Source organism: Coffea arabica, chromosome 1e (assembly GCF_036785885.1).
Source record: "Coffea arabica cultivar ET-39 chromosome 1e, Coffea Arabica ET-39 HiFi, whole genome shotgun sequence".
Taxonomy (NCBI): domain Eukaryota; kingdom Viridiplantae; phylum Streptophyta; class Magnoliopsida; order Gentianales; family Rubiaceae; genus Coffea; species Coffea arabica.
The window spans coordinates 36,985,748-36,999,445 of NC_092311.1; the positions used below are offsets into that span (position 1 = coordinate 36,985,748).

At 40.2% G+C, this 13,698-nt stretch overlaps 1 protein-coding gene and 1 pseudogene across 1 annotated transcript; one reads left to right on the forward strand and one right to left on the reverse strand.

Moving 5' to 3' along the window:
* The window catches only part of LOC113702884 (ubiquitin-conjugating enzyme E2 20-like), a 198,893-nt pseudogene that overhangs the window by 47,208 nt on the left and 137,987 nt on the right, over positions 1 to 13,698 (reverse strand).
* Positions 6,558 to 12,050, forward strand: LOC140006935 (uncharacterized). Its single transcript, XM_072049612.1, has 3 exons — positions 6,558 to 9,010; positions 9,116 to 9,416; positions 9,510 to 12,050. Exons 1-3 carry the CDS (start codon positions 6,558 to 6,560, stop codon positions 12,048 to 12,050), a joined length of 5,295 nt encoding a protein of 1,764 aa, XP_071905713.1.

Sequence of the window (13,698 nt, forward strand, 5' to 3'; positions counted from 1 at the left end):
AGGGTATGTGTTATCTCCATGAAAAGTCTTATCGGCAAATGGTTTTGGATAATTATTCCTGCATTTTTTCTGATGTTCTCCTCGCATACAAACATTGGTTGGATTTCTTTTTCCACAAGGGCCATGAATCATGTGTCTGCGAACCATGTTGAAAAGATGTGGATTTTTGCTTTCATCTGGAATCTCTGCACTAACTATTCTGTCATAAGAATCTGTCGAGTAAAGTTTTGAACATGGCTTCAAAATTATAAGGAAATGAGCATGAGGTAAACCGCGTTTCTGGAACTCTATGACATATGTGTAAGCAGCAACAGATCCGAATATTTCTTTCTTGAATAACTCCTGTTTTAAAACATCAAGCTTTGCGTGAAAGATTCGAGTGAGCAGGTCCGGCCTGTTATGTGCTTCATCTGTTGAAAGCATGAGATTCTTTATCTCTGGCCATGAAGGATTGCAAGTCATTGTAATGAATAAATCTGGTTTGCCAAATTTCTGGACCAAAGCCATAGCATCAACATATCTCCTTCTCATGTCTCGAGGGCCTCCTATGAATGAAGCTGGAAGGACTACTCGTTGGCCTACTTTTGAAGCTTGGCATTGACCTGTTATAACACTATCCATTACGCCTTGCAGCTGCTCTCTCCTTATGAATTCTTGTTTGCTTTTATAGTAATCCAATCTCTGACTTTCAATTTTGATGTACATATCCACAACATATTGCTGAAGTAATCTACCAGTGTTAAGTATGTTTGGAGAATATTTGTCTCTGATCTGCAATTTATAAGCATAATATTCTCGCATTGACACAAATTCACCATTGTTTTCAGGATCATTGGAAACTGAAAGTTACAAAAATAAGGTATAAGTAACTGGTTTCACTATATGAAGTTGCATACATTGATAAGATATAGGATCATGTGAGACTAATCGAAGATAATGCGAGTAGTATGTTCTCAAAACAAGTAATTCAGGATCAGTAATTATGTAAGCAAGATGTGAGCAATGTACATAAGTAATGTATAAGACATTTGCATATAGATAATGTATTAGTTATTCATCTTAGGAATACCTTCTTCTTCAGCAGATATCATGTCTTCAGCAGATTTGAAATTGGTGAGGACAGCAGTAGGTTTGTTTCTCTGAACAGATCTTTTTCTCTTTTTGGCATTTTCTCTGACAAATCTTCTGATTCCAGGATGCCAGCCTGTTTCACCAAGTGCAAATAATAGTGGATATTGGAGAGGATCGTAACAGCCATAATAGTACTGGACGAGGTGATCCCTTCCTTCTTTTGTATAAATTTTAATGTGTCTAGCATAACTTGTTCCTGAACTCTCTGTTTCTGTCCAAAGAGCTGCAACCTGAGAAGCTGTTGGATGGTTGAATACTCGTTGATCATTCTGTGAATGTGATTTCAGGACTATCTGATATGAATCCAAATTTGGAACGTTTCTTAGACTGCGCAGAAAACATGCGTATGGATTAGACTTCATGACTTCCATGATCTTCATTACTATACTCTCTGTTAATCTTTCTGAAACTGCCATTCTGTTTTGAAGCTCATGATCTGTATCATGAAAATACAGTTGCAGATATAATCCAGATCCTCCATGTGGAATAAGGTCTTTGATAAAGTGATAGCTTTGTCCTTGAACTTTGAAGGTATAAATGCCATTTGTTCTCTTGCAAAGTGATTTATCATAGTGTACACCAAAGGAAGTAAAGGCAAACATATTATTATATGTTCTGACATATGTACGAAAGGATAAAGCTTCATCAGAATGACCAGTGAACAATTCTACAAGAATATCTGGCAATTTATTCTCATGGAGAACTACTTGTCCGTCTGAGCAACAGAAATTGGGTGTCTCAGAGTGCATTTTTTTCCCTCCACAGTACTGACAATCAGCTTTTGCAGGTAATCTATCTGCCTGATGATTAATAAATTTGAGTGCATGAACTCCATCAACAGGCTGATTACCTATAGATTTAGCAATTAGTTCAGCTAAACTAAAGGTTGGAACTGAACATAAGGAGGTAAAAGAGGAACAATCAGTGATTTGTAATCTGTACCTCTGTTTTTTTTCTTTTTGTTATTAATAGCTTTCACTTGTTTCGCTGATGAATGCTTTTTGCCTGAATGATTCAAGTATATATAATTAGAAGCAGAGGCCATAAGCTTTATACATGTAGTGGTAGTAATATGATCAAGGTATTTGTATGAATAGAAGTGGTTTGAGGTTACATAATGCATACTGAAGTTTTCTGATCAACATCAGAAGCAATTAAACAATTTAATATATTTTAATGAGATGGTTATTTGATGGATTTTTTATGGCAAATTAGTTTACAACAATAGTGAGAAATAAGAAACTTGAGTGAGAAATAAGAAACAATAGTGAGAAATGAGAATCGTCAAGCAGCTCATATGGTAATTTGAGTTTTTCTATATACAAGATAGTAAATTCAGATCAAAGCTAATAACCTGCAATTCTTCTTGTTTTAGCAGAACAATTATCAGGGACTTGATACAGCTGGTACATTGGGAGGATAGCTGACAAATCTGTTCAAGGTAAAGTTCATGGAATTGTTAGACACAATCGCAGTAGGAATTTTTTTAAAAAGCTCAAAGAACATTTGACCTGAAGTTTGTTCAGCTATTTCTGTCAAGAATTTGTAGCAGTTCATGCATATGAATGATTTATCTGAAAAGTAAACAAGAATACTAATATAACTGATCATGATAATGTTGATGGTTATATATAAGAAGCAATAATCAATGATTAATTTCGAAGCTTAAATCACCTGCATTGTGCAGCATGTCAGTAGCTACGCATGTATGTTGTGTACCACAGTTAGAAGCAGATCCTACGTATAAAAATTAGAGATGGAGTATTGTATCAATAGAATACTGTTTATGATTTGAGTAAGAAAGATATATCAAAAACAAAGTACACCATGTACCTTTCTCATAGCTTGAGAAGCAAGAAATCTGTTCCTTTAATTTTCTACCCAACTGAGCAGAAGCTAGTTCATCACTGTTATTTGCAGAGGGAGAAATCCGAATACCAGGTTTTGGAGCACCTATTACAATAGACAGAGTTCAGATTGGTTGCATGAATATTATAAAAAAAATGAAATTCACATTGGATAACAAACAATGCACAGTCTAATTTACTACAATATAGCAAGAAACACTAATACATATACAACTAAGTTGACATGAATTCATTGATTTAAAGTAGATAGAAATGGTACCTGTAAAGTGTTCTGTAAAATGAGAGTGTGAGAATTCACTGCGTGAATCGCCTGAAAGTCAGGTAGAAAAATTTGCAATTCAATATATACAAAAGTAGGGGTTGGAATTCTAAGAAAAGTTGGTAAAGGGAAAAAAATTCTATGACTAACCTTGATTACAACCAATAATTCCATGAACATTCTCATTGAGTTTGGAAGTTTGAGAACCAATAGCTTGGATAACTTTATCATTCAAAGCTAGTCATCAACAAAATAAGGGAAATAGACAGGTTATGATAAATATCCTATGCACATACAGATTATGAGAATATAGTAAGAGTTTTTTAATCACTATGTACCATGAGAACATTGTTGAGGAGAAAGGCTACGGATAACAGATGCAGAAACTGGTGATTGAGAAGCTTCTTGAAATTGTTGTGGCAAGGACTTGGAAAGTATTTTCTCCAATTTTTTTCTGTGATAAGCTTCTCTGTTTTTTTTGCGCTGAGCCTGTTTCTCTTCGACAGATAGAGCAGCAAATTTTTCTCTTTTTTTACGATTTCGCTTATCCTTTTTCTCACGAAGTTTATCAGGATCATCCGTTATGGATAGCTTGGAGCAGCTCATGTTTTTTATACATATATACCAAGCAACAAACAAAGATAGACAGAGGAAAATCTATGCGTATGGACAGATATATATTGTTTATATATATATCGATAGATAGGTATATAAGTGGTGATGTGCAAGGAACAAACTATTCAGCTAAAAAGGATGAAGACTATCAGTACAGATGGAATGAGCTATGAACTAAATATATTAAAAAACAATAAAAAACCAGTTGAACGAAGGAAAGAGAGTAGAAAACCTCCATGGAGACAGCAGACGAAGCTTATCAAAGTATCTCTGCTACTGCGTATTATAAGAAATTGGAGCACCTCAGTACAGATTAAAATAAAAGAAATTTCTAGTTGCATGGAATAGCTGAAAAACTCATGTGAACTAAGTTTGGATTAGCATAAGAAAATACCTGATTCGAAGCAAGCTGTATGAAGCAAGTTGTAAGATGCAAGATGCGCTGTAATTTGCATGTAAACTGGTTTTTTGAACGTAGCAAATTGTTTGCATGAAATCTCTGGTGCCAATGTATTCATCGATGATCAGTAAAAAACAAGAAATATGCAAAATCGAGACAAAGAATCTGGAAATGACAAATATAGCCAACCTTAGGAAGAAAGTGGTCCACAAAATAAGCATCAGAATGACTAAAACAGTAAAAAATAGATGGTAGTGGGAGACAAGTGATTTAACCCCTATGACACATGATTGAACTCTTTGGTCAAAATTGAGGAATAAAGTATATCTCATGTTTATCACATATGCATATAAAAAAAATATATCCACTTATCACTTATCACTTAATAAATATATAAATTTATCTAGTTGTTCTCTTATATCCACCATAATTCTAGATATTTTTTAATGCCTATTAGCTTTATCAATTTATCAATTTTTTAAAATAAATATATAGATGGTTATCCTTATATTAGAAACCCCTTAAACACAAGTGATGGTTTTTTATATTAAAAACCAGAATACATTTTACTTAAACAATTGATAATATAAACAAAATGTTTGATAATACAAAATGTGTTTAATTTGATAATATAAAGACATTTGATAATATTAAACACGTTTTAATATTAAACTTGTCGGACAAAGTTCAATTCATGGTTTAAGTTCAATTCTAAACATTGATTATGATTTAAGTGAAATTACTTTAAACGTTATAACACATGATCAAAGGGATTTGAAATTTTTTGGGATTGGTTAAATTTTTTCGACATCCACACAATTGTGGAGTAGAACAAAAAATTTAAAAATCCCGACTGCATAATAACGCTGAAACCCGCAAGCGGGATTCTGTGTTTTCCTATTTCAACGTTAAATCGCTTGTAAACATTCATTTATAATAAATTTTAGATTCTAAAATTTGAAGAGCAAAAGACCACACAATTGTGGAGTAGAACAAAAAATTTAAAAATCCCGACTGCATAATAACGCTGAAACCCGCAAGCGGGATTCTGTGTTTTCCTATTTCAACGTTAAATCGCTTGTAAACATTCATTTATAATAAATTTTAGATTCTAAAATTTGAAGAGAAAAAGCCTTTTTTCCTTCTCCATCCACACAGCTCTGAAGTACAACAGAAGCTATGAAAGCCAGCTGCACAGCCAGCAGTCGGATGTGCAAATCACCGCAAAAGCTGAAGCAGCAGTGGGAGCAGTCAACTCACATCAAATGCTTGGCTCCAATTTAGCAAGAGCGGTCCCACCACTCAACGTACAAAACAGCAGCCCAAGGTACAAGAGCTTAAAGCAAACGGATGCACTCGAAATCCCCAACAGTAGAAGCACAAAGTGCTTCTTATATATAATCTCCTCATTCTAGTCAGGAAACGACGGATGCTTTGGGTTACCTAAAAATTGTGAGATCGATTTAATTTAATCTTTCCCTTTTATTTGTTGGTATTCGCATATTTCCTGATTGCTAAGCTTATGGTTATTTAATTAATTGGTTGTCTTGGATCCGGATAATTAATTGATTTGGTAATCTATTGTCAATTAGGGCATTAAATCCGTAATTGTTTAATTGCTCTAAAATAGTGACAACTGGCATGATTAGGTTTGTGTCAGGGGAATACGCGGGCTAATCTAAAATAACCCTGATAGTGCGTTATTTGATTAGAATAGGGCTCCTCTAATACGTAAGGCAATTGGGGAATTAAATTCTACGGGCGTACCTAGAATTATTTCTCAATTAGAGCAGTGATTAACGGGCGTACCTTAATCATCGACACAGTAAGGAGGGGTTGACTGTCATCGCTTGTTTGGCAGTTATAACCTATTTATTAGTAAATAATTGGGATTGTCTTTGCTTATCGATGATCAATTAGGTGAACCATTGCTGAAGTTATTCCTTGGCTAGATCCTTAATTATCATTCATTCGATTTTAGTAATTTGTTAATTAATTTTTAGTAGTTTTTTAGATTTTATTTGAACTTCTTTTATTGTCACCTTCTGCATAAAAACACCCCATTGTCACTGTGAATTTGAAAAGAAACAATTACTCCCAGTCCCTGTGGATTCGACCCTGCTCACCACTGTCTACAGAAATTACTTTTAGTTTGAGCAGGTATTTATTATTGCACAGGCTTCGACGACCTGTCAATTTTTGGCGCCGTTGCCGGGGACTGGCGTTATTATTTATTTCTTTTTAAATTCAATTTTGTCCTAATTTTCTGGTCTTCTTCTAGTGTATGCCTCGATCTTCTCGTACAGGTGATTTGATTTTTGACCACGAGATAGAGAAGACCGCGCGTAGAACGAGAAAGGAAACCAGACAACTCAGAGAAGAGCACTCCAGGGCTACATCTCAAAGACCCGAGTCAGAAGTTGAACCAACAGATTCGTTTGGTGACACTTCAAGTGACTCTGACCAGGAGGAAGGAACCATGGCTAATGCACAAACATTAAGGGAGTTGGCTGCTCCTGATTTAACTCAGCAGCCTTTGTGCATTACTTTCCCCGCTTTAAATGACAACATTCCATTTGAACTAAAATCTGGTCTGATTCAGCTTTTACCCTCTTTTCATGGTTTACCAGGTGAAGAGCCGTATAAGCATCTGCAGGAGTTTGATGTTGTTTGCAACAGTATGAAACCCCCGGGAATCACAGAAGAGCAGATAAAAATGAGGGCATTCCCCTTCTCCTTGAAAGATTCTGCGAAGGACTGGCTGTACTACCTGTCACCAGGTAGCATCACCACGTGGGGCCAATTGATGAAAAAATTTTTGGATAAATATTTTCCTGCATCCAGGGCTGCAAGTCTAAGGAAAGAAATTTGTGGGATCAAACAGCATCCAGGGGAGTCACTTTACGAGTATTGGGAACGGTATAAGAACTTGTTGCGCAGGTGCCCCCAACACCAAATAAGTGAGCAGTTGATCATACAATATTTTTATGAGGGACTCATTTTTAGAGACAGGAGCATCATTGATGCTGCAAGTGGAGGGGCACTGGTGAACAAAACCCCTCAGGAAGCACGGGAGTTAATAGAGGGGATGGCAGAGAACTCACAGCAATTCAGTACAAGAGAGGATGTTCCAATACGTAGGGTGAATGAGATAGAGACACCCTCTGTGCAGCAGCAGCTAAATGAGTTGACTGCTTTTGTTAGGCAACAGGCTGTGCGAAATGCATCACAAGCCAGGGTATGCGGGATTTGCACTGGTATAGGCCACTCTGCAGACATGTGCCCAATGATTCAGGAAGAAACTGCAGAACAGGTGAACATGGCTGACCACGCGCCCGCGCCAAGGAAGCAGTACGACCCTTACTCAAGCACCTACAACCCCGGGTGGAGAGATCATCCCAACCTCAGTTATGGAGGGAATAGGCAACCCAACTTTACACCGAACAGGCAGTCTAGCTTTGTGCCAAATAAGCCACCAGGGTACCAGCAGCAATACCAACCCCGACCACCTCCGCCCCCTCAATCCGGTTCATCTATGGAGGAGATGATGAAACAAATGATGACAACCATGGCGCAAAATCAGCAAAGGACAGAGGCAACTATTATGCAAAATCAGCAAAGGACGGAGGCAACCATTATGCAACATCAGCAAAGGACGGACTCCGAAATGCAGGACATAAGGAATCAGATAAGTCAACTGGCCACAACAATCAACCGCTTGGATGCCCAAAATCAAGGTAAATTGCCATCTCAACCTGAGTTGAACCCGAAGAATGTGAGCGCCATGACCTTGAGGAGTGGCAAGGAAGTTCAAGGGCCTGAGCCTGTGATCCCCAAGGACAAGGATGAAGAGAAGATCGAAAGTGAGCTCGAAAGGGAGGACAGCAATGGTGCAGATCCACAGGTACTTCCTGACCCAACAATTACAGTTAGGACTAACCCGCCTCCTTTTCCTAGCAGGTTGGAAAAATCAAAGAAGCAGGATAAGGAGAGGGAAATCTTGGAGGTTTTTCGCAAGGTTGAGATAAATATCCCCCTCTTAGACGCCATCAAACAAGTACCAAAATATGCCAAGTTCCTAAGGGACTTGTATGTCAACCGAAGGCGATTGAGAGGGGATGAACGGGTTATTGTTGGGGAGAATGTGTCAGCGGTCCTGCAGAGAAAGCTCCCACCGAAGTGCGGGGACCCAGGTATGTTTACTATTCCCTGTAGGATAGGTAATACTGTGATCAGAAGGGCCATGTTGGATCTGGGAGCATCAATTAATGTCATGCCTAAGTCTATCTATGCTTCTCTAAAATTAGGTCCATTAAAAGAAACTGGAATTATCATTCAATTAGCTGACCGAACTAATGCATATCCTGATGGGTTGGTTGAAGATGTATTGGTAAAAGTTAATGATTTGGTGTTTCCAGCTGATTTTTATGTACTGGATATGGATGATGATCACTCCCCTGATCCCTCACCTTTGTTATTGGGTAGACCTTTTATGAGCACTGCACAGACGAAAATTGATGTTAATAAGGGTACCTTGTCCATGGAGTTTGATGGGGAAATTGTGCATTTTAATATTTTTGATACTATGAAATACCCCTCGAACTCCAACTTTAGCTCAGTTTTCTCTGTGAGTGCTATTGATCCTGTAGTGCAGGAAGTATTTGAAACTGATGGCAGGGATGAGTTGGAGGTGGCTTTAACCAAGCACCTCGAGTTGGAGACAACTCCTCAGGTGGAGTGGAGTGAGGATCTAAAATGCACAATAGGTGCACTACACTCATTGCAAACCACCACGAAAAGGTATGAAGTCTTACCTATTTTTACTCCCGAGCCTCACCAGAGGGTATTGCCATCTGTGGTGCAGGCACCTGTACTGGAGTTGAAACCTCTACCAGAGCACCTGAAATATGCATATTTGGGTGATAATGAGACACTCCCGGTGATTATCTCGTCGGCTCTGTCAAAAACCCAGGAAGAGAAATTGATCCGGGTCCTTCGGGAGCATAAAGAGGCGATAGGCTGGACAATCGCAGACATTAAGGGGATAAGCCCGGCCATCTGTATGCACCGGATTAGGCTAGAAGACGATGCCAAACCTGTTAGGCAGGCTCAAAGAAGGCTCAACCCCCTCATGATGGAAGTTGTAAAGAAAGAGATTCTAAAACTGCTAGATGTGGGGATCATCTTTGCAATATCTGATAGCCCTTGGGTGAGTCCGGTTCAGGTAATCCCGAAGAAGGCAGGAGTAACGGTAGAAGCCAACCAAACGGGTGAGCTCGTGCCAGTGCGCAAACCCACTGGATGGAGGCAGTGTATAGACTACCGTAGGCTGAACGCCGTCACTAAAAAGGACCACTTCCCTCTCCCTTTCATTGACCAAATGGTTGAACGTTTAGCTGGTAGAGCTTATTATTGCTTTTTGGATGGATTTTCAGGATACTTTCAGATAGCAATTGCCCCGGAGGATCAAGAGAAGACAACTTTCACGTGCCCGTTCGGGACCTTTGCCTACAGACGAATGCCATTTGGGTTGTGCAATGCACCTGCGACTTTCCAAAGGTGTATGGTGAGTATTTTTTCTGAATACGTGGAGAAAATTATTGAAGTTTTCATGGATGATTTCAGTGTGTATGGTGATAGTTTTGATACGTGTTTAGATAACCTGAAATTGATCCTGATAAGGTGTATAGAGATTAATCTTGTGCTAAATTGGGAAAAATGTCATTTTATGGTTGAGCACGGAATAGTCCTAGGTCATATTGTATCGTCTAAGGGCATAGAAGTTGACAAGGCTAAAATAGACATTATTTCTACATTACCTTACCCCGCGAGTGTGCGGGAGGTGCGTTCTTTTCTTGGACATGCAGGTTTTTATCGAAGGTTCATCAAGGATTTTTCAAAAATTGGAGCCCCGTTGTTCCAACTTCTACAAAAGGATGTGACCTTCGAATTCAATGACAAATGTGAGAAGGCCTTTAACAAGCTGAAGGAATTGCTGACTTCACCCCCAATCATCCAACCCCCCGATTGGAATTTGCCATTTGAGATCATGTGCGATGCCAGTGATCATGCTATTGGGGCTGTATTGGGGCAAAGAGTAGGGAAGGCAGCTCATGTCATCTATTACGCATCCCGGGCCTTGAATGGAGCCCAGTTGAATTATTCCACCACTGAGAATGAGCTTCTTGCAGTTATTTTTGCTTTGGAAAAATTTAGGTCATATTTGCTAGGTGCTAAAGTAATTGTATTTTCTGACCATGCAGCATTAAGGTACCTAATGACCAAGAAAGATGCAAAGCCGAGACTCATCAGGTGGATATTGCTACTACAGGAATTTGACCTGGAGATAAGGGACAAGAAAGGCTCAGAAAATCTAGTAGCAGACCATTTAAGTCGCATACCAATTGGGGAGGATAAGGAACCATTGAAAGATGCATTCCCTGAAGAGCATTTATTTTCCTTAAATTCTCAATTGCCTTGGTATGCTGATTTAGTCAATTATCTAGTAACGGGTGATTTTCCTGCAGGTTGGCCAAAATCGAAGAAGGATAAATTGAAGAGTGACGCCAAGTACTTCATCTGGGACGACCCGTACCTATGGAAAAGGTGTGCAGACCAAATAATGAGGAGATGTGTAAGTGAAGTGGAATTTCAATCAATTTTAGCTTTTTGTCATGCTTTTGCCTGTGGAGGTCATTTTGGACCTAAGAGAACTGCTCATAAGGTTTTGGAAAGTGGATTTTATTGGCCTTCATTATTTAAGGATGCCTATGTGTTTTGTAAGTCATGTGATCGCTGTCAAAGGGTAGGTAATATAGCCCGTAGAGATCAAATGCCCCAGGTCCCGTTGATTTTTGTTGAAATTTTTGATGTCTGGGATATAGATTTCATGGGGCCTTTTCCTACTTCATTTGGCTTTTTATATATTTTGCTGGCAGTTGATTATGTGTCTAAATGGGTGGAGGCTAAGGCCACTCGAACTAATGATTCGAGAGTAGTTGCAGATTTTATCAGGTCTAATATCTTTGTGCGGTTTGGAATGCCTAGAGCTATTGTCAGTGATAGGGGAACGCACTTTTGCAACAGAACCATAGCTGCGTTGTTTCGCAAGTATGGTGTACTCCACAGGGTCTCAACGTCATACCACCCTCAGACCAATGGTCAGGCGGAGGTGACAAATCGGGAGATTAAGTCCATTTTAGAGAAAATGGTGCGCCCTGATAGGAAAGACTGGAGCCAAAGGTTGGAAGATGCACTTTGGGCCTATAAGACGGCGTACAAGACTCCTATAGGGATGTCACCGTACCGGTTGGTATTTGGGAAGCCGTGTCATCTTCCAGTGGAATTCGAGCATAAGGCTTTTTGGGCGATAAAGCAATGCAATATGAATTTAGAGGAGGCCGGTGCTCAACGGAAGTTGGATTTGCAAGAATTGGAGGAGATCCGGAACGAAGCATACGAAAACGCCTTGATTTATAAAGAGAAAAGCCGGGCATTTCATGACCAACAAATTTCAAGAAAAACATTTGAAGTTGGTCAGAAGGTTCTCCTGTACCAATCCAGGCTCAAGTTATTCCCAGGTAAGCTACGTTCCCGTTGGATTGGACCTTTTATTGTGACTCATGTTTTTCCATATGGTGCAGTTGAAATCCAAAGTGCTAAGACAGACAACAAATTTGTGGTGAATGGACACCGTCTCAAATATTATTACGAAGGATTTTCAGGTAGAGAGGTGGAGACAACTAGGCTAGACGAGCCACCGTGTCCTAATCAGTGACACTTTACCATGTCTAGCCAAAGACATTAAAGATAGGCGCTCATTGGGAGGCAACCCAATTATTTCTTTTAATTGTTTGTTGGTTTCGTAGCATGGTTTAAATCTGCTTTCCCTGAATTTGATTGATTTTGGGTGTTAGTTTTCGTTTTTGCTGATTTGTAGGTGACCTTCAGTTATGACGCGCCCGCGTGATGACGGGCAGGAATCAGAAACTTCAAACTTCTGGGAGCTCTCCTGCCCTCATGACGTGCCCGCGTGGTGATGTGCAGGACGCTCACGATCAGGAATTTCTGAAACTTTTGGGAGCTCTCCTGCCCTCTTGACGTGCCCGCGTCACGTTCGCGGGAAAGGTAAGGATTCAAAAAAAAAAATATATATAGAAAAATTATTATCATGATTTCATTTATTCAAATAATAACAAAACAACAACGAGAAAAAAGAAAAAAAAACCAAGAGCAAGAAAATTTTTCCTCTTAACCGTAGCAATTTCATTTATTAATATAAAAAAATAAAAAAAACTTTCTTTTCCTTCTTTTCTTTTCTTTCCTTTCTTTTTCTTTCTTTCTTCTTCTTTCTTTCTCTTTTCTTTCTTCTCCGCTGTTCTGCTGCTCCCCTGCTCTCTGCGCACGCTCGACCAGCCGAAGCCGCGCGCCATCGCCGCCCGCCGCGCCTCTGTCCGCGCGCCGCCGCCAGTCAGCAGATCCCTCTCTCCATCGCCGCCCATCTCGCCCGCGACCTCCGCCATCCACCACTAGATCTCCACCGTCCACCTCCACTTCCACCACAGCCGCGCGCCGCTGCCCGCCGCAGCGAGCTCCTCACGCGCGCCTCCGCGCGCCGCCGTTCCTCCTTGGCTGCGACCCGCAACCCACGAACGAGCCCGTAGCCTCTCTGCTCACACCGCCGCTGCCCACCGCAGTCAGGCAGCCGTGCGCTGCACACGGACACCGCCAGTCACCACCAGCTTCACCTCCGCCTCTCTGTTTGCCGCCTGGAGTAGTCCTAGTGGAGGTATTTGACATTTGCCCAATTTCTCAGTATTTGCCGGTGCTATTTGGTTCCCCGCATATTTGGGTGATTTTCCACCAGTGGTACTGGTTGGATTATATTTGCTTGGAATTGCTAATTCTTTTGGGTTGGGTGCAATTGTGCGTTTAATTGGCCATCTGGAGCCACTTGTTAAAATTTTGGGTTGAGCTGACATACTGTAGTCGATTGTTAACGTGGGAGGTCTATTTTGCTTGCATTGCTGGAGGAATTGTTGAGGTTTCTTTGGGGGGGTTTTTGCTTCAGTTACTTCTGATATTGCCGGGTAGCAATTGCTGGGCCCTTGGTTTGTTGGCATTTCTTTATTTATTGTTGGCACTGGCAAGTTGTTATATTTGCTGGGACTTTTGTTGATTAAGTTGATTGCTCCAAATCATGGTGAGACCAAAATCCTCCTCTAGGTCTAGGGCCTCTCAGTCTCAACCCCCTCCACAAGCCTCTATTCCTGTCAACTCCCCTACCAACCTACCCTCCTCTTCTAGTGTTCGAACCCGTTTGGGTAGGGGTAGGGGTGCTCAGGTAGATACACCTGCTCACTTTGGGGGGCACTTAACATTTACCAGACCCGCCGATCGGCAGAGATACGCTAAGGTCTGTGAGA